The sequence below is a fragment of the Corythoichthys intestinalis genome, chromosome 1 (assembly GCF_030265065.1).
Source record: "Corythoichthys intestinalis isolate RoL2023-P3 chromosome 1, ASM3026506v1, whole genome shotgun sequence".
Lineage (NCBI taxonomy): Eukaryota > Metazoa > Chordata > Actinopteri > Syngnathiformes > Syngnathidae > Corythoichthys > Corythoichthys intestinalis.
In genome coordinates this window covers 82,808,536-82,829,027 of record NC_080395.1, presented here as the reverse complement: position 1 = coordinate 82,829,027, position 20,492 = coordinate 82,808,536, and the positions used below count along the sequence as shown (strand labels likewise).

Sequence of the window (20,492 nt, the reverse complement as noted above, 5' to 3'; positions counted from 1 at the left end):
AATTATCAGTCCCTTGGGCCAGTGTTTGTTTATACCAACACGAGCCCAGACCAAGCAAGAACACCAACTCTGTGAAAAGGCGCCACAAAGGTTTATGCTCATCAAACAAATTTTGATGTCACACAGAGACAACCCAAGGAAATAAAAATGCAATTTCTAAATGATGATATTATTTACTAAGGGCCGAAAAATAACAAAACTATAAAGTTGTACTTCTACATACGAAGTTAATTCGTTCCAAGACCTTGTTTGTAAGTCTAAATGGTGGTATGTCGAGCAGGATTTTCCCATAAGAATACATAATAATCTCATTACCGTATTTTTCGGACTACAAGTTGCACCTGAGTATAAGTCGATCCAGCCATAAAATGCCCAACGAAGAGAAAAAAAACGTATACAAGTCGCACCGGAGTATAAGTCGAATTTTTGGGGGAAATTTACTTGATAAAATCCAACACATAGAACGGACATGTCATCTTGAAAGGCAATTTAATATAAAAATACAATAGAGAACAACATGCTAAATAAATGTACAGTGTGCAGTGCATGAACAACGAAATGTGAATATACTGTCCTACGCTACGGCTCGGTCCTGGCTATCCAGCGAACTCCCAAAAGACAATGCTGGACGTCCGTATAATTTGCTGAATCAATTTGGTCCTCGATAGCAATCACGTTCGCATCAACGTAAATAAATGATAATTAGGTACTATTACAGTAATACAGTAATAAGTAACAGGTTAGCATGCGTTCGCTATCATTAGCACATCGTTCAAACAACCACACAACTGGCTCTAAGTGTCCGATCGCGGGTGGAAAACACACAACAACAACAGAAAAGATGATACACGCAGGCGTTGCCTCTGTAGAGATAATTTAAAAGCATAAACAATGAAAGTAGGTTCGCAGCCGTCTTTTCTCTCGCTAGCTCGCCCACTCACTCACTCAGAGCTACGTAGCTGTCTGTCTTCTTCTGGCGTGTGAGCACTCTTCTTCATTTAAACAAGTGCGAGTGCGCCCTCACGTGAGCGTGAAAGCGCCACAAACTAAATGCATCCATTTCAAGATAAAAAAGTCAATAATACAATTGAACATACACTGCCAAAGGCAGAACGCGAACGTGGCCATAGCTATAAAGAGTTATTCAGATAACTATAGCATAAGAACATGCAAACAACTTTACAAAACCATCAGTGTCACTGCAAAACACCAAAATAACATGTGAAATTATATCATAATGTGTTAATAATTCCACACATAAGTCGCTCCTGAGTATAAGTCGCAACCCCAGCCAAAATATGAAAAAAAACTGCGACTTATAGTCCGAAAAATACGGTAATTCGTTCCACAGCCCGAAAACCTACACTAAATTCTCAATAAATATTCATGTTACTATAGCAAATATCAATAACAAAGAGCAAAACAAATAAATAATGAAAAAAAAAAAAAAAGGAATAATAATATAATAACAGCAACTACGCCTGCAAGCAGGACTGAACGGGCCCTCGCACTCTGGCACAACTCAGACAGCACGCAGGTCAGGGTGGTGGCAGATCATCCCCCTCTCATCATCTCCTGGGAACTTAACCTTCTTGGAACTCGCCTTTTTTTTTGGGATTACAAATATATTCACACACCTAGGTGAAAAAGCCCCTATTGAAGACAGTCCTACAAAAAAGGAGGCGCTACAGAGCTGTGCAGCCAAGCCCATTTTCAAACCCAAAATGAATCTTCTAATTGGGCTAATTTGACCAAGTGGGCCAAATTTTGTGGGTCTATAAGCTGCCAAAACCCTGAAAAAATCTTCCTTTTAACGGTGAACAAAATGGGCGTCACGGCAACAGACAGAGACATGTGGACGTGAACCATAAAATGTAGAATTACAAAACGTCTTGAAACCAAAATGACCAACCTGAAAAGAACTGGACATGTATAAGTGAAATGACTTTCTGTTGCCACTAGTTGGCGCTGTACGGTTGATGCAAATGATCCCAACAGAACCATTCAGGGTACGACTCTCACCAAGCACGGGAAGTTTGGCGCAGATGTGTTGTATGTCTGCCTGTTCAAAATTTGTGGCGAGACAAAATCGCGACGGTCATTTTCACGGTCCTGTTTGGACCCCTGTACATTAACGAAACCTCAATATTTTTTATCATGCAGCTGAACGCAAGGCTCCCCTGAAACAGGTTTGAGGTCAATTGACCTCCCGCAAAGGAAAATATCCTTTGCGGGAGGAGCCTTTCTCGTTTAAAAAAAAAAAAAAGGCCGTTTCCTTTTCCCAGCAGTTGTCGCCAGGTCTAATGGGTAATATTTCAATACAGTCGTGTTCAGGGTGTGATACCTCACATACATACCAGATATGAAAAAGATTGAACCTTGTGTCAGGGAGTTAAATGGTGTTATACTTGTATAGCGCTTTTCTTACACTACATCGCCATCTACCTACTGGTGACGTAGCACTAGGAGCAATGTGGGGTTCAGTATCTTGGTCAAGGATACTTAGGCTAGTTAATCAGGGCAGAGAATCGAACCCACAACCTGTAGGTTGGGGGACAACTACTCTCCCACTGAGCCACACAATCTCCCGTTATTTGTCATTTACTGAATTTTGGGTTAGGATTAGGGGGGTTTTGCAAAAAAAAAAAAAAAGGCTGTCTTTGGCACTACGCCCAGGTCAGGCCCGTGAATGAAAACTTACCATTTTGATAGCTTTAGATCTCATATGTCTCATGAAAAGTCTCACCAATATCCGATTTCCTGTTGGGTTTGGAATATGGGTGCGAGAGACTTTTTGAAGCAATTTTGCACAACGTATCAACTCCCCAAATTTCTTTGCTCTATGTTGAAAAAACCCAATAGGAGAGGACTTTTTGAAATATTAAGGGGACGCCACTGACCCATTTTGTTACATTTTTTCGCAACGTTGCAAAATTATCAAAAATTACGCAAAGCTGCATTTATGTGCAAATTTTGGTGAGTTTTCAAACATGTTCAGGCCTCCAAATTGGCCATTTTCATTTGCCATGAAATAGAAAAATTATAATCCTTTGCATTCTAATAGGGCTCTTGCGCCAGTTGGTGCTCGGTCCCTAATAATAGTAAAATAATACCTGTTTAATGTGGCAAATGTGTTTGCGTGGTGTACCTAGACACTAGGCACAAGTTGATGGAATGAATGAGTAGAAACCTGAAGAAGCTGGCGATTTCTTTGGCGATGTTACCACAATAATAATTGCCATCTTAACTTATAAAGACTCGCGAACAGAGGAGGACCGTCATAGACAGTCTACGGCTGTACTGAGCGAGCCATATCAGGATGCGCACCCCACGCTCATATTTTTCTCATCATCATATCATATCTATCTTCATGTTAATGGTAACGGTAAGCATCAACTTTTTTCAACCACCAGCACTAGCATTGTTGGAACCCATTTTGATTTCTCTCACAAGAAAATCTGCCACGCGTCCGTCTTGCGGGAAAACTAAGAAACTGCGGTGCTGTCATAGACCGTCGTATTTAGAGCATGTTGTCGGATGTACAAACAAATTAAGAGCCATATTTTACGTCGGACGTCGAAAAGATAGTGTGTCAAAGCGATCGGATGTCGTGGTACCACTGTACTATTAAAAAAAAAAAAAACACTTAAAAATAGATAATGTCAAGTGACATAGGCTACAGGATCTCAAGGACAAACACATCATGCCAAGATTTTTAAAAAAATGATTGATTGTAATAAATCCATCTGGAAAAGGTTATAAAGCCAAGACTTTGGGACTCCAGAGAACCACGGTCAGAGCTTTTATTCCAAAATGGAGAAAACGCGGAACAGTGGCAAAAGTGGTTGACCAGCTAAAATGACTTCAAGTGTGCGAAGACGACTCATGACAAAATAATCTAGAACAACATCCAAAAAACTGTAGGCCTTGCTGGCTGAGTTGGGATCAGTGTTTATGACTCATCCAGTTATTGCTGGCAAGGGTGGCACAACCTGGGCAATTACTTTTTCACATATGGCCAGATAGTTTGGGATTTTTTTGTGGCATGACAAATTCTTCATTTTAAAATCTGCATTTTGGATCTATTTGGGTTGTCTTTGTGTGATATTAAATGTGGTTTGATTAACTGAAACCTTTGAGTATGATAATATGTAAAATTAGCCACAGTATTTCTAACTGATTACTAACTAATCTAACAACCCTAAACCTTTTCTGGCTCCTCGGCAAAAATTCCGTTTCTCATTAATATGCTGCTGAATAGTGCTCATTAGCGTTCTCTTTGCTCTTTTTGGCTGTCAATGAAGAAGCATTGTCAGTATTTGGCAATTTGCGTGGTGTCTTAGAGATCACGAACACACGGACGACCCTCTTCTGAAAAATGACAAGCTTCGCTAATTCACAATTATACAAAAATAAAACATTCACTCAAATTTACAATCCTGGCTTCAATGGGGTTCTGCGTGCACAGAGAGGTGAATTTCAGTTAGGACGCATGCTTCGTGCTTACAAATTCCTTATTTCTACTTAAATAAAACAATCACTCACTTAATGCCTACATGGTGCAACTTGCAAGTGTCTGAAGACAACACACAGGAGATGACGGTGGGTGTGGTTTTAGTCAATCAGATGAGGACAGCGACTTATGGTGGCGAACAAGCCGCCGGAAGTGCCTTTTGGCTGTCTAGGCTGCAAGAAGTGTTGCGGAGGAAAAACCGTCGAGCGAGAACACTATGAGGAGGCCGACTTTTGGCAGCGAACAAGCCTGCACAGGTGTCTCTGAGCTAGGCATGTGCCGGTATGAGATTTTGACGGTACGATAACCGTGAGCAAAAATACCGCAGTTTTACGGCATCACGGTATTGCAATTATAGCTCCAAAATGTATTTTGAGAGGTATGGGTTAAAAAAAAAAAAAAAAAAGAACTAAATTAATTGCCTTAAAAAAGTAAAAACACTTCTAAATAAAATTATATTGACTGTATTTTTTTTAAATTTATTTATTTATTTATTTTTATTTGAGGGGGCAAAAGCTCAAGTGAAGTTTCCCCATTTTCAGCCACTGTGTCAACTCTAGTCTACATGTCATGCCTTTGTGTTAAAAAGACGCAGAATTCATAAGTTAATAAGTTAAATATGGATAAGTTAGTTAAAATGTGAATGTTGTTGTGTAAAGGTTTAATCTAAAAACACTGGGAGTGAGACGTCTCCTTGTCCAGCGAGCGTACATTTGTGCTTAGGGCAAGATCATCTGTCGCAATTAGCGATCTTTGATGTTATCCCTTTTTCTTCATTCAAGCTTGTTTCTCAGTGGCCGTGAGATTTATAACCTCGACGAAGTTGCTCTCCCAGCTAAGTCTAGGCTAACATTCGTCTTTGTAAGTTTTTAGTTAATTTGTATTTTGAATTTGAAAGGAAAATGTGTGTTTTGTTTTTGGCGAACTTTTTCATTGATGACTTCCTCACATTCTGTTGTGTTTGTGCTAATGAAGCTACTCACACGTGTAAAATACTATTGTACAACGTTTTAAAAGTGTTCATTTTTTATATTTCAGTTACCATGATTTGAGACCTCCATAAATTCAAGAAAAGTACGCCTTTTGTTTGGAGTGTTTCTTTTTTGGTGTTTAGCACATCAACAACCGGAGAGGGAGGATTGAGCGCTACCGCTCCAAGACACTTCTGGCTGCATTTTTGAGACTTGTAAAATAGCGAATACCGTACTACGGTATGACGGAAAATTTTAGTGGTTTTGAAACCATGATGTTTTCATACCATGGTAAACCTTGAAACCGGTAACCGGCACATGCCTACTCTGAGCCGCGTAAACGGCAGAGAGCGTCGAAGGATGGAGGTCGTGGGAGGATAAAGTGACAGAGACATGAACTGGTCGTGCAACAAAAATATCGCACAAAACCTCAGCGATTGCGCATGTCTAGATTTCAACAATGTATTATTTACATAACGTATACAGGAAGAGGCAACCTCCAGATGGCTCAGTGCTCCTAATAGTAGGAGTGAAAGAGGAATGAAGGGGGCAGTACTTGCATCTTTCCATTAATCGATTATAAAAAATAAAAGTTGCAGCCAGAGGCGTCAGTAGGTTTTAAGAACGGGGGGCATAGCCTCCAGGAGTTACATAGGTTGTACCAACTGCTAGCACAGGGGAAATGCGGACTGGATTTTCAGCAATGTGGGCGTTCTCTATATCAACAAGTGGAATGGATAGGCTCTCTAACTTACGCTATGAAGTAAAGAGAAACTGACAGATTTATGACCAACCACCTCCAGATACAAACTAAATTTCAGGCACAGAGACTGCTCACGTTACGCATGATTTCTGAAAGTACTCGTTATTCGGCCTTAAATGATACACACTCACTATTTTATTTGTCTTATGATTTTTGACCCACGATTAGATAATGATGTAAAAAAATTAAAAAAAACTTTTTGGCTAAACACTTTTTCCCGTGGGACTGTTTTCTTTGTCATAGGCTTCGCCGCCAGCAGCTGAGTCCTGGTCTGTTTGGGAAGATGCGATCAGCTCGGTTCAGTCCTGATAACCCAGATGGCTCAACTAGTGACATTGATGAGGAAGAAGAGCAACTGCATCTCCAGATTCATGGATGACACTTATATGTATTGTCAGTGTTTACCCAAATGTGTATCTTCAAAAATGCCAATGAGCTAAATAAGATGATATAGCTATGGACATAAAAAGGGAGGTGCCCATCTACAATGAAAAACTGCATAAGTTGAAAGGGGATCTAGACTAAAACTAAACCAAACAAACCTGTGTGGCTTATCTAGCCACACTGTTTTAGGCAAAACTGCATTTTGTCTCCTTGGTTTCTGGAGCAAGAGTAACATTTATCCTGTATTTTTTGTTATTTCTTCTTGATTTTATCTCTGGACTGCAACAATAAGCCACTCTCAGACACACGCTGAACTGCGGTTAAGTGCTGGGATTTAAACGGGTAGCCCTTATATCTGAAAGCTATTTCCCCGGTCGACTGATATGGAGATGACACGGACATGAGTCGCATCCTAGTATAATGTCTGGGACATTCATGTATGAAAACAGCCGGTTATTTCACGGGTCACGGCGCGAAGGCTGATGACGTATATATCATGGCGGGTTGATCGTCATTTCCTCTTTCTTTGCAGTGAGACAAAAAGAGGTAAACAAAAATCGCAATTATCAACATGGCAAACTGGAAAGATAGCAAATTTAAACTGGAAACATAACAAAAATACATTGCTACTGGATCTTAGAGCCAAGGAAGAGACAGTCCATTCTCCAGCTTTGGAAATGTGTGGTTTATTCTGTTGCCACGCCGACCAAAAATGACATGTCCGGTTATAAAATCCCGTCCCCTGCCCATCCTGCATATGGAGCGCCGAGTCGCCAACAACACGTCGGAAAGTGTCCAACCCGGGTAATTCCCGGTATACCTCCCCACGTCTAAAAGCCATGAAACGGGTAAATCCCACGTCACACATGAATTTAGCGGTATATACTGCAAGTCTGAAAGGGGCCAATCTCATTCAAGATTATCTAACTTGGAATGAGATGGCATTTCTAAGAGCAGTTTTATCTGTCTGAAAAGGACCGTGAAAATCGTACCTCATTGTAAAATTTCATCTATGTCCACTCATTTTTCATGATGGTTAAATTGTCATTTGAAATATTTACAATCTAACATTTCGTTTTTCCTTTCATTGCTCTCAAATTTCGGGAGAAAGTCTGCTACACTGAGGTTGTGCAATTGCTCTCGAGCAAGAAGTGGCACATCGGGATTTTCTCCTAAAAGCAAATCTCGGGGCATTTTTGGCACAGTGACTGTGTCTTTGAGAACACGCCAAGTGTATGTAAAAATTTGGTGGACAAAACATTTTGAACTAGGCCTGAACGATATATCGTTTGAAGATCGTCACCGCGATGTGCAATACTCGCATCGCAAGGATGTGCGATATTTCAAATATAGCGCAAAAACACAAACTCGTTTTTCTGCTTCATGCTCATACGGCGCCACAGATTCACTCACGCTTTGACGCTCACGCTGACGAGAACAGCCTCTCACTTACACAATGGATGAGTTGCCTTTGATCGTAGAGCTACTGAGTGGTCGATGCCCAGATCAAAGCTACAACCCGGTCAATCATTGTTAACTTTAAGTACCAAACGCTAGCTGCACTGGTGACCAAGAAAAGTTTGGTCGCATTGCTTAGTAGGAGGGAGGTGTTTGAGGCTGAGTGGACTCAATGAAGTATTTAAGTAAGAAAATCATTTTTCTAAGTCATTCTTGTTTGAAAATAATTCCCGTTATGAAGGAGGCATGGTGGGACAGTGGTTAGAACGTCCACCTCATAGTTCTGGGATCGTGGGTGGCCTTCCTGTGTGGAGTTTGCATGTTCTTCCCGTGCCTGTGTGGGGTGTTTTTGGGGTTCCTGCTGGTTGAACACTCTAAATTGTCGATAGGTGTGAGTGTGTACGTCAATGGTGGTGTGCCCGGCTGGCAATCAGTTCAGGGTGTATCCCACCTTCTGCCTGGAGTTAGCTGTGATGGACTCCAGCACCCCCCACGACCCAGAAGATGAATGAATTATATGAATGTTCTGGCGAGTGATGAAAAATGTGTGTGCGCGCCTACATTTTGTGCTGGTGCACCTTAAGAAAAAAAGTTGGGCGCACTGGTGCAACCAATGCAAAAAGTAACTGTGGAGTCTTGGCAATATATCGTTCAGGCCTATCCCAAACAGCTATTCAAGTCATTTGGTGAAAATTCTTCTATTTTTAGTATAATATCGTAATATATCGCAACCCCTCACCCCCAAAAAAATCCCAACAATAGTTGTTGTTTTTTTCCTAAATATCGCTAGAGGGGAGAAGTAACGCATTACATATACTCGATTACATTTACTTGAGTAACTTTTTGAGAAAACTTATTTGTGAAGAAAAAACGCTACTCTGCTACTTTGGGCAAGTGTCATTACATTTTTCCTGTTTATTGTACACAAGCTTGCCATACTATGAGCACGTCAATCGCGTGTAGGCTTGCCACCCATCCCTTGAAATACGGAATCGTTCCGTAATTGGGAATTAAAAGTTGCGTTCCATATTGAACCAATACGGAACGCAGTTTATTCCGTATTTCACAATTGTCCCATGGTGCAACCCCGCGCGACCCGCGGCTCCGATGGCACGCCCAGCACATTCACGTCTGTCACACGCAAACACAGACCCGCGCTCTTAAGTGAACAATGAGCCAACAATAATGAACAAAAAGGGCAGGAGAGATTAAAGACAGCAAAATAGTTATCTGCATGCCCGCTGCCGTCTGCCCTGCCCTGCCCTGCCCTGCCCTGCCCTGCCCTGCCCTGCCCTGCCCTGCCCTGCCCTGCGCTGTGCTCCACTTCCGGGTAGGTTGCCTAGTTACGGAAGTTACCTCGCTGGAATGTTGATTTTTTTTTTTTTTTTTTTTTTTATTTCCGAAACATGCATTTATTATCAGTCAATATAGAATGAATTTATGTACCCATAAAGAACATCTTATTTTGTTATGCTAACTAATGCTCCTCATTTGGAATTATTCCTAAGCGATTAACAGCAAATAAACACTGAATTAATAGTCTTAATGTGAATATATACTATCAATTGATTGATTAATAGTGATACCAAAATTAAAGCAATAATTTGACATCATCCCACTCCTACCCTCTAAATTACTGCAGCTGAGGTGACACAGGTATACCACACAGTACAACATGGCCAGAGCCACAACAGTGCTGACGGTGGATACAAGCTCAATCAAAAGATTCTATGTGATTCCAAAATGGTGAAGAAAAGGACTTTGGGGAGAACAAAGCAAGAGGCACTGTTGAAACAAGTCCTGGTTCCGAAGGCAGTGGGTGTTGTGCTCAAGATCTTAACGTCACCCATCCCATTCTCCATATAGACCAATCCCTCGAATAAATTGAGCAGGAAGTCCAGAGTCTAGGCTCACCAACAAAACGCTGGACTTCATAGAGAATGCAGACGAGTCAGCTGCTGGAATTGTAGCTCCCCTGGAACATTCCCTTGAAAAATTTGGCTTGTCAATGGATCACGTGACTGCATTCAGTGCTGACAACATAAATGTTAATTACGGTATTCACAACTGTTTTCACTAAACTGCAGGAAAAAAAAAGAAAAAAAATCTGCTGCAAAAAAACTGCCATGCCCACATAGTGCACAATACAGTTTTCTAAATTTCTATGGATTTTAGGAGTTTTGAGGATGTCCCTTTTTCTTTTGCGCCTGTAAGGCTTCGGGCGCGAGGGGGGGGCGTCCCTTATTTCTATTTCTGAAAGGTGGCAACCCTAATCGCGTGGCGTCTTCAAAGCAACGTAAAAATGAAGTATTTGACATAGAGCGCTAGGGGTATGCCATCTGAGGCACCCCACTATTCGATTCGATTACAATTCGGGGTTCAACGATTCAATCGTTGAACGATGATCACGGTATTGACGATGATCACGATTATTGATGCATCATACATTATTAATTAATAAAGTAGCCAGACAAATTTATGTCAATTATGTATTTAAAATATCCTAATGATTCAACAGGAACGATTGAAACATGCCCATACAACAAAAAGCTGCCCTTAAGCTACTTTTTTTGTTTTTTCTATACACAAGAAAGTGCAGTAACACGAACCATTTCAAAGGCAGTACTTATTTCTCAACATGCCTATACAACACAAAGCTGACCTAAGCGGCTCTTTTTCACAAGAAGGTGCAAAAACATTAGCTGTTTCAAGGGCAGTACTTATTTCTCTCAACAATACAATAACATTTACACTGGTGGAATGAATCTCACAATCGATGTATTGCCACAACTTTGTAGAGTGCTTCCCTCAACATAAATCTCCCAGTTTTTATCTGGAACCGATTGACCACGGAAAACCAGAGATATGATCCTTTTAATTTCATAATAGTCACTATGAAGGAAGTTTTCACGATTCAAACTAGGAACTATTTTCTCCACTAGAGGGCACTAATGCTTTTTGGACGACTAAAGCTTCATTTCTTTTTTTTTTTCTCTCTCTCTCTCACCGAAATTCAATTTATTATTATTATTACTTTTTTATTTTATTTTATTTTATTTTGTATTTTTGTAATGGGTTATTGTACAGTATTATAACAACTGTTCATATGGATAAGTTTGTGCTGAGAGAGAAAAAATACCATTGTTTAAAAAAATAAAGCAGTTACTCACAATGTTAACTCATTGAGTATTCTTTTCACTGGATACTTTTTTACTTGTACTTGAGTACATTTTTTGAATGACTACTTTTACTTTTGTAATATTATTCTGAAGTACTGCTACTCGAGTAAATTTTTTGGCAGCTCTACCCACCTTTGAATATCGTTTAGGCTTATTTTGAACCCTAAGTTTCAGCGTAATGATTTAGATTTAGAACTTCTGCAATTAGTTCGTCATCCAGTTTCAGTTTATTCACACATACAGTAGTATCATGGTGCACACAAGAACATTGTCATATATACAAGCAGTTCATCTGATAAGATGCATGAAAGCGACACTCCAAATAAGCTTTTTTGAAGCTTGTAGTAGGGGCCCAGTCAAACAGCACACACATACACACATACATACAATTAACTAAGGAAAATTTCAACATTCTGATTACATCAGATTTGACATGCAATACCTCAGTAATGTTATTCAAACACTCAACATATTAAGCATACATTGCAAGGAGGTTAGTTTTCATTTTTTTCTCAAAAATGGAGATGGAGTGCGACATTTTAAGTGTTTCGTCCAGTTCATTCCAGATCTGTGGTCCTCTGCTCACAATGCCAAAGCTTGTAGACTTTAGCCTTCTGTTTTTTTCCAGTGATGTGATTTTTTTCTTCGGGTAGTATTTGTGTGCTGAGGAGGACAGATTGGGATGAAATCACTTAATTTATGGTTTAGTTTATGGATGACCTGATACATTATGCAAGTAGATTGAAAGTAGTTGTGTTCTTTTAGCCTCAGAAGGTGGTGGTGGTGGTGGTGGTGGTGAAATATTTACAGTGCCTTGCAAAAGTATTCGGCCCCCTTGAACCTTGCAACCTTTCGCCACATTTCAGGCTTCAAACATAAAGATATAAAATTTTAATTTTTTGTCAAGAATCAACAACAAGTGGGACACAATTGTGAAGCGGAACAACATTTATTAGATAATTTAAACTTTTTTAACAAATAAAAAACTGAAAAGTGGGGCGTGCAATATTATTCGCCCCCCTTGCTTTAATACTTTGTAGTGCCACCTTTTGCTCCAATTACAGCTGCAAGTCGCTTGGGGTATGTTTCTATCGGTTTTGCACATCGAGAGACTGACATTCTTGCCCATTCTTCCTTGCAAAACAGCTCGAGCTCAGTGAGGTTGGATGGAGAGTGTTTGTGAACAGCAGTCTTCAGCTCTTTCCACAGATTCTCGATTGGATTCAGGTCTGGACTTTGACTTGGCCATTCTAACACCTGGATACGTTTATTTTTTAACCATTCCATTGTAGATTTGGCTTTATGTTTTGGATCATTGTCCTGTTGGAAGATAAATCTCCGTCCCAGTCTCAGGTCTTGTGCAGATACCAACAGGTTTTCTTCCAGAATGTTCCTGTATTTGGCTTCATCCATCTTCCCGTCAATTTTAACCATCTTCCCTGTCCCTGCTGAAGAAAAGCAGGCCCAAACCATGATGCTGCCACCACCATGTTTGACAGTGGGGATGGTGTGTTCAGGGTGATGAGCTGTGTTGCTTTTACGCCAAACATATGGTTTTGCATTGTGGCCAAAAAGTTCAATTTTGGTTTCATCTGACCAGAGCACCTTCTTCCACATGTTTGGTGTGTCTCCCAGGTGGCTTGTGGCAAACTTTAAACGAGACTTTTTATGGATATCTTTGAGAAATGGCTTTCTTCTTGCCAATCTTCCATAAAGGCCAGATTTGTGCAGTGTACGACTGATTGTTGTCCTATGGACAGACTCTCCCACCTCAGCTGTAGATCTCTGCAGTTCATCCAGAGTGATCATGGGCCTCTTGGCTGCATCTCTGATCAGTTTTCTCCTTGTTTGAGAAGAAAGTTTGGAAGGACGGCCGGGTCTTGGTAGATTTGCAGTGGTCTGATGCTCCTTCCATTTCAATATGATGGCTTGCACAGTGCTCCTTGAGATGTTTAAAGCTTGGGAAATCTTTTTGTATCCAAATCCGGCTTTAAACTTCTCCACAACAGTATCTCGGACCTGCCTGGTGTGTTCCTTGGTTTTCGTAATGCTCTCTGCACTTTAAACAGAACCCTGAGACTATCACAGAGCAGGTGCATTTATACGGAGACTTGATTACACACAGGTGGATTCTATTTATCATCATCGGTCATTTAGGACAACATTGGATCATTCAGAGATCCTCACTGAACTTTTGGAGTGAGTTTGCTGCACTGAAAGTAAAGGGGCCGAATAATATTGCACGCCCCACTTTTCAGTTTTTTGTTAAAAAAGTTTAAATTATCCAATAAATGTTGTTCCACTTCACGATTGTGTCCCACTTGTTGTTGATTCTTGACAAAAAAATTAAATTTCATATCTTTATGTTTGAAGCCTGAAATGTGGCGAAAGGTTGCAAGATTCAAGGGGGCCGAATACTTTTGCAAGGCACTGTATTTAGTTGGAGCATTGAACCCGGACCATGTTATGGCACGTATAATTTTTTTCTATAGTGTTTCAAGTTTTTTTAGGTAGGTTGGAAATGTGTTGCACCATATGATATTACAATATTGTAAATGTGGTTCAAATAAAGATTTATACAGGATGAGAAGTGCAGATAGTGGGATATAATGTCACTGTTTAAAAAACAGATCAGCATATTTCGACAATTTATTTGTGAGCTCATCAATATGTTTTTTTTTTAAATTGAGGTACTCATCAATATGGACCCCCAGGAATTTTGTAGAGCAGACTCTTTCAATGGTTTCTCCATTTATGTTTAAGCAGATTTGTTGATGGGCTGTTTTTTATCGGAGCGAAACACAATGTAATTTGTTTTATTGATATTTAGAGAGAGTTTACTGCATTTGAACCATGTGTCTAATTTCTTTAGTTCACTATTTATGATTTGCTCAAGTGCAGAGGGATGTTTATGGGAAAAGAATAAATTTGTATCATCATCAAATAGTACTTTATGAAAAACGGATGAGGAATTAAAGTCATTAATGTACAGGATGAAGAGGAGCTGCCCTAAGATGGAGCCCTGGGGGACTCCATGATTGATGAGTTTGCATGATGGATTTGTTTTATGAGGATGAGTTATTAGTGTTGACATACTGATGACTTCCAGACAGATAGCTATGGAACCACTCTAGCACTAGGCCTCTAATCCTATAATGTTGTAGTTTTTTTATTAGTATATCTGTCTTAATGGTGTCAAATACTTTGGATAGGTCCAAAAACATGCTGACTCCGTAGTCACCTTTGTCAGTTGTATCGTGGATTGTGGATTTTTTCCGTTAGGTCAAGTACTGCCATAAATCTGCCATATTTTGCCACAGGAGTTGATGAATCCTCTCCGCTCCGCCTCCTCCAACTCCTACACGCGTGGAAACGTGTTACTGCACCGTGTTGAAACGCGTGGTCACTGATGTGATCTCATTTTCTGGAGTAGGTGCACGATCCGCTCGGGGTCCTGCGTCTGCTGATGACGTCACAGCAACGCTCGTGTAGCATTAGGGGAAAGTGGGAAGTCAGCAAGGGCGTAAGTTTGGTCTCAACATTGATAGGAACAATAGAACAGTATAACCTGCATGTACACATTTTGCTGAGGACAGGACATTAAAGGGCAACTGAAGACCTTTTCGGATTTTGGAGTAATTTCACGAATATAAATTTTGGACGAGTTCGTCAAAACAACCATGACATTATCAACACGTAATTGCAAGGATAATTTGCGTTTTTTTAGTTTTTTTGCACTTCGTTAATGTTCCCTTCGCAAACCCGGAAGTGTGACATAGATTCACCGATGCAACAGAGAAGACTATCCACAGCTAGAATAGCAGCAACAACGATGTCAGTGATATTTCCACCAAAGGTAACCATTCAGGATCACTCTTTCGTGACGCTACCGATGGCAAAGGCTCCCAGGAAAGATGAGCTACAATTAATCCCTACATGTTTGAATTTGAGGCGTCAGATGACGACGATTTGCTTGACACAGCAGATGTCGTCATGACACCAATTGACAACTCGACACTTCCCGAACGGGAGAGTGAGTGGTAAGCCTAAGTCCAGCATCATGATTTTTTTATTTGAGAGAATGCGATTACATGGTTGTATATTTTTCTATGCTCTCCACATAGCTAAAACTGGATAATAGGTAATGGGACAGCTCCAACCGATCTAAATATGGTAAAGCTAGCCCAAATGTGGCTAAATGAATGATATGTTATTGATTTTTCAAAATAAATGACAAAACGATTTTATTTTCCAGGTGTTGCTGCAAACCGTCAAGTAATTACCCTTCCAAGAGTACGCCTGTTTCGTCAGGAGATCCCAGACGTGAGAGCCAAACTTGAGGAGGCTGAAGCACTGACACGGGCATGAATTACTTTAAAAAAATAAAACCATAAATTGTAAACAACATTGACATATTTTGTTGACTGTTTAATGTATTCTATTGGTAGATAATATATTGTAATTATATTACATTCTGAAACACTATTCAATAGGCCACAATAATAAATGATACCAGATTTATGTTGAATCAGCATCAGCTTTCGCTGTCAGATTGTAACACAACATAGAAAGCTAAGTTATACCTAGCACACAATGGCACACATCAAAAAACATAAATTTAGTAAGCAACACAAAGTTAGGATAGCAACGGACTAGCGCAACATTGAAAAATGATAATGGCAGTGGGAAATATGTATTTACTCTTTTCTGTTGCATTGTGTTCTCCATACAAAGATAAATCATTATTAAAATATGAAGGTAACTAGATTTTTCTTTTAAAAATGTGTACAGTATATATGAATAGTTTATGATTTCATGTCATCAAAATTTGCTACATTTATTTCTCCTGAGTCATCGTCATCTGATGTCGCAGACGAAAGAAATTCAGCATCTGGCAGGCCTCATAGGATCTCTTCAGTCATCATCGCTGGACACCGCATCACTTGGGTCATCATATGACTCGACCCACTCTCTGTTGATTTTGGGAAACTGGGTGGCGACTGACTTGCAACGCTTTTTTCATCGTGTTGAGGGTTTCCGCCGCTTAATTTTTTATGTTTGGCTTCCTGGGGAAAGAAAAAATCACAGTAGCATGAAAATATTGGATGAATCCTAATTTTAATTTATTAATTTTTAATAATAATTTCTTGGTGATCAAATAATAATGCCCCAGTCAAATCAGCATCTATTTGATGCTATTGTTCCTTCTTAAAAAAAAAAATGTCGCGCTTCAACAAACAGGCAGTAGGAGTCCCCCTCGTTTATCAACAGAAGTGCATCAAATTTTAGAATCGTAAAAGCCAGTAAAGGTCTCTACTTACGTTTTTGTAAAACCAATGTTGCATTGTTGTAGGTTTTCAAAGCTGTCGTCGCTGAAATGATGAAAACAATGAGCCGATTGGGGACCTGTATGCATGCTCACAAAAACGGTCCAAACCTTTGCAGGAGAGGTTTTTGGGGACCACTCATAGAGTCTTGAGTCTTCCTGTGAGCAATTCATCGCTACACATCGAGATGGCATGACGAATCTCGCGAGTAAAACCCAGAAAATGTATGCAATATATAGCGAAGATAACGTGGTGCTATATTTCCGTGTTCAGAGTGGTGGCGAGGCTTCCTGGAAGTTACGTCATCAGGTAGCGGTTGGCAGGGCGGCGCGTCCCTCGTTGCTGTGGTGTTGCTATGGCCATAACTCAAAAAACTAAGTGGTCAATTTTTTTTTTTTTTTTTTTTTTTTTTTTTTTTTTTTTTTTTTTTTTTTTTTTATGTGACTTTTTGAGACAGCGAATGATGCATTTAATACAATTCAACTGAGTAAAACACTCAAAAGCGAAATCCGAAAAGCTCTTCAGTTGCCCTTTAATAAGACCAAACCGATTGTGTGAACGGGGGTCAGAGCTTCATTTCACACAAATATGAACCTAATTAATTGATAGGCTAAAAAAATATCAATGCAAATTGAAGCTGTAATGAATTATAGGCTACTAACTTTCATGTGTACTGGTTCAGGTAAACCATTCGTTTGCAACCTTTGTTTTCAAAAACTACTAAATAAACATTTTTAAAACTTCCAGACTAAATTTTTTGATTTATTAGCAAATTTAAATTGCAATAATTGATCATCAGTTATCTTAGCATCACTGTCGTCAGTAACGTGTTACTGTAATGTGTTTACTTTCTTTCAGTAACAAGCAATCTAACGTATTCATTTTTCCAAGCCGGTAATCTGATTAAAGTTAGTTTCCTTAGTGCCTGTTCGTTACTCTTTTGTTGATGCCTCATAATGTATATTAGGGTGACCATATTTTGATTTCCAAAAAGAGGACACTCGGCCTGGCCTCGAGATACATGAATTTTACTCGCAGTTCACTCAAAGATGCCTATATCACTTTAATATGTTTAAAGTGTGCCTCCTCATTCTGGACAGAAAAATTCAGTTTTATTTTTTTTTAAAATGCCAGAAATAAGTTTTTTTACTTAACAAGCTTTATTCTTACAACAACAACAACAACAACAAAAAAACGCAAAAAAAAAAAAAATTTAATGACAAAAAAATATATATCATGCAGACCCGTGGAAATATAGTACAGTCAATACAGACACACAGTAGGCTTACTATCACGACAATTGTCGTTGAGAAATTGTTATTCCCACTCAATTTTTATTCTCATTCAATGTTCTAGATTACACGCAAACAATAACCAAAATAAACCGAAAAAACTATTCAACCAGCATGTTTGCAAACGCAGCAGTTCAAAACTACGTTTCCCATAATGCCTAGCGCGGCTTAGCTCACTGATAGCTACCCTATTAGCGAGTACCGGGAGACGAGGCAAAATCAAACTTTGCTATCTAAGTTTACAATCATCGGTAGCACAACGATTTGACATCAAACGGGATTTTACAGATCACACCAGTACAAAGCTCCGACAGAAGTCAACAGTTGCCATTATATACGTATTTATCGTAAAAAAACTCTTAACAACTGGGCAGGCGCTCCTACTTAAAATATACAACTAACATTAAACCAAATACACGAACGCAGAACAGTTATTCCAAGACTAATTCAACATAATACACGTACGCAGAACAATTAATACAAGACTAATTCAACATACTGCATCTCTTTGTACCCATATATTGTATAATATATAACAGAAGACACATGAGCGACATTAACAGAAGATTAACTTACAGAAAGGTGTACGGAGCACTATAAACATCTCTTAAAACTACTCCTTATTGTAGTCTGTAACTGCCTCTTCTCTTGCCAAACCGTCAACCCAGGAGATGGCGGTAATGCCCCATAATACAGGGGGTAAACTGTACTCCTTCTCCCGCCCCTAGTAGTAGGAGCCACGACAACGCAGGCAAGCGCTGCCCCCCCAGCGGCCGGAGATATTCTCTTCAAATAGGTCCCGTGAAAAATCATAAAAACCGGACTTTTTTGTAATGAATTTATAAAACCCGGCCGGATGACGAGGACACAACGTGAAAGGTGGACATGTCCGGGCAAAAGAGGACGTTTGGTCACCCTAATGTATATAGAATGAAGAATACTGTAGTCATGTACGAAGAGCATTTGAATAGAAAATATTGCTCTTGAGTTTGGGAGTGACATCACATGTCACGTTCTCTCATCGGAAAAAACTGCTTATGAGCACTGTCTGCGGCGGCAGCCAACAACATAGCCTGCTATCCTGTCAGAATGCTGAGAGGCAGTAGAAATACTTCACATTTGTGTACAGTAAAGATGACAAAAATATCTCTATGCGTTGCAAACTGCGCTGGCTCAAAAAGACTGTCGACCGCTAATAGTTCGACATCCAATTCAAGGAAGCACAACGCAACAAAACTCAAAACAAAGCCTACAGGTGCCAAGACAGCAGCAGATATAGTTTGTAACCAGCCTTTATGTACATTTTATTGTTACAGTTTGTAACCATAGGCGGAGATGTTACTTTTGTGGGAGGGGGGGCAAAACATTTTGATGACTCCGAAACAAAAGTCAAAAGTTTGGACACACCTTATCTTTTTTTCGTTTCGTATATTTTCACTACTATTGTTAATTCTCACTGAAGACATCAAAACTATGAACGAACATGTGGAATCATATACTTGGGAAAAAAAAGTGAAATAACCGAAAACAGGTTTTATCTCCTACTTTCTTCAAAGTATCCCCCCTTGAGGTGTCTCCAAACTTTAGCCTATATTGTATATATACACTGTATATACTAGTACATCTTGACACTGTTGGTGTTCAATCCTCGGTTCAAGCACAGTTGTTGTTGGTCGTGTATGAAAGCTTAGGTTTAAAGAAATTCTAAATATCCATCTTGCCTCCTCAGGTGTAGTTTTGGCTAAGCAAAGCAAAGGACAGTCTCTAAGGTGCTCGTCACATGATCTGTTTGAAAAATGATTTTGACCCATTATGAAATACTTTGTAGGATTCTTGTTCGTTTCATTCATGTTTGTTGTTTTGTTATATTGCTTTACAACTTTTATAAACAACATTTTAACTGCTAGGTCTTTATTTTAAAGGGGAAGTTCAGAATTTTTGACTTTAGGCTCAATCTTGGAGTTGGCGGGGATTTTATTAGAGCTGTCCCGACTAGTTGACGTTGTCGACGTCATCGATGGCGTAAATGCGTCGACGGGCAAAACATACCGTCGACGGGTATTGACGGGTTAAAAAAAAATTACATGCGGATAAAGTTTAGAATGGCGGGCGCTCGCGATGCAAGCGGTTGTGACGAACATCCCCAAGGGGGCCGCTGTTATTTCAATGTGACCGGAATTGTCAGATTGAGCAAAGAGGAAGAAGGGGAGAGAGGGAGCGAAATAGAGGGAGTGAGATCGGTGAGTTTGGAAAGTGCGCGCTGCGCGGGTAGCGTGGAGTTCAGTGGCTGCAGCCCCTGCGTTTTTGTTTTGGACAATAAAAGTATCGATAAATAGCCATCCGAAGCCTCTCGGTGTTTTTATGAACGCTGCCGCCTTCCTGAGGAGGAGATGGGACAAACCAACGACAACGAGCCAAGTGAATCGCCGGTTCACTCCTCATTATGGCGAGGAGTTGAAAACATCGCCAATTACCAAAAAGGGCAGAATTGGTGACACATGAAAATGGCATAAAGCCAAAAAAGCGGACCAGAATAGCCAGAGCCTGGAATATTTCAAGGAAAATATGGAGGGTGCCACTGTGTGTACTCTTTGCTAAGATAAGC

The 20,492-nt window shown here is 39.9% G+C and overlaps 1 protein-coding gene across 4 annotated transcripts in view; it reads left to right on the top strand.

Moving 5' to 3' along the window:
* Positions 1 to 11,218, top strand: part of LOC130922688 (coiled-coil domain-containing protein 102A-like) — an 88,229-nt gene extending 77,011 nt beyond the window's left edge. For all 4 annotated transcript variants that reach the window (XM_057847603.1, XM_057847622.1, XM_057847613.1 and 1 more), the window contains one exon: positions 6,491 to 11,218. In XM_057847603.1, coding sequence (XP_057703586.1) covers positions 6,491 to 6,626 — 136 coding nt within the window. In that variant the 3' untranslated portion in view covers positions 6,627 to 11,218. The remainder of the gene's footprint in view (positions 1 to 6,490) is intronic.
* The last annotated feature ends 9,274 nt before the right edge of the window (positions 11,219 to 20,492 follow it).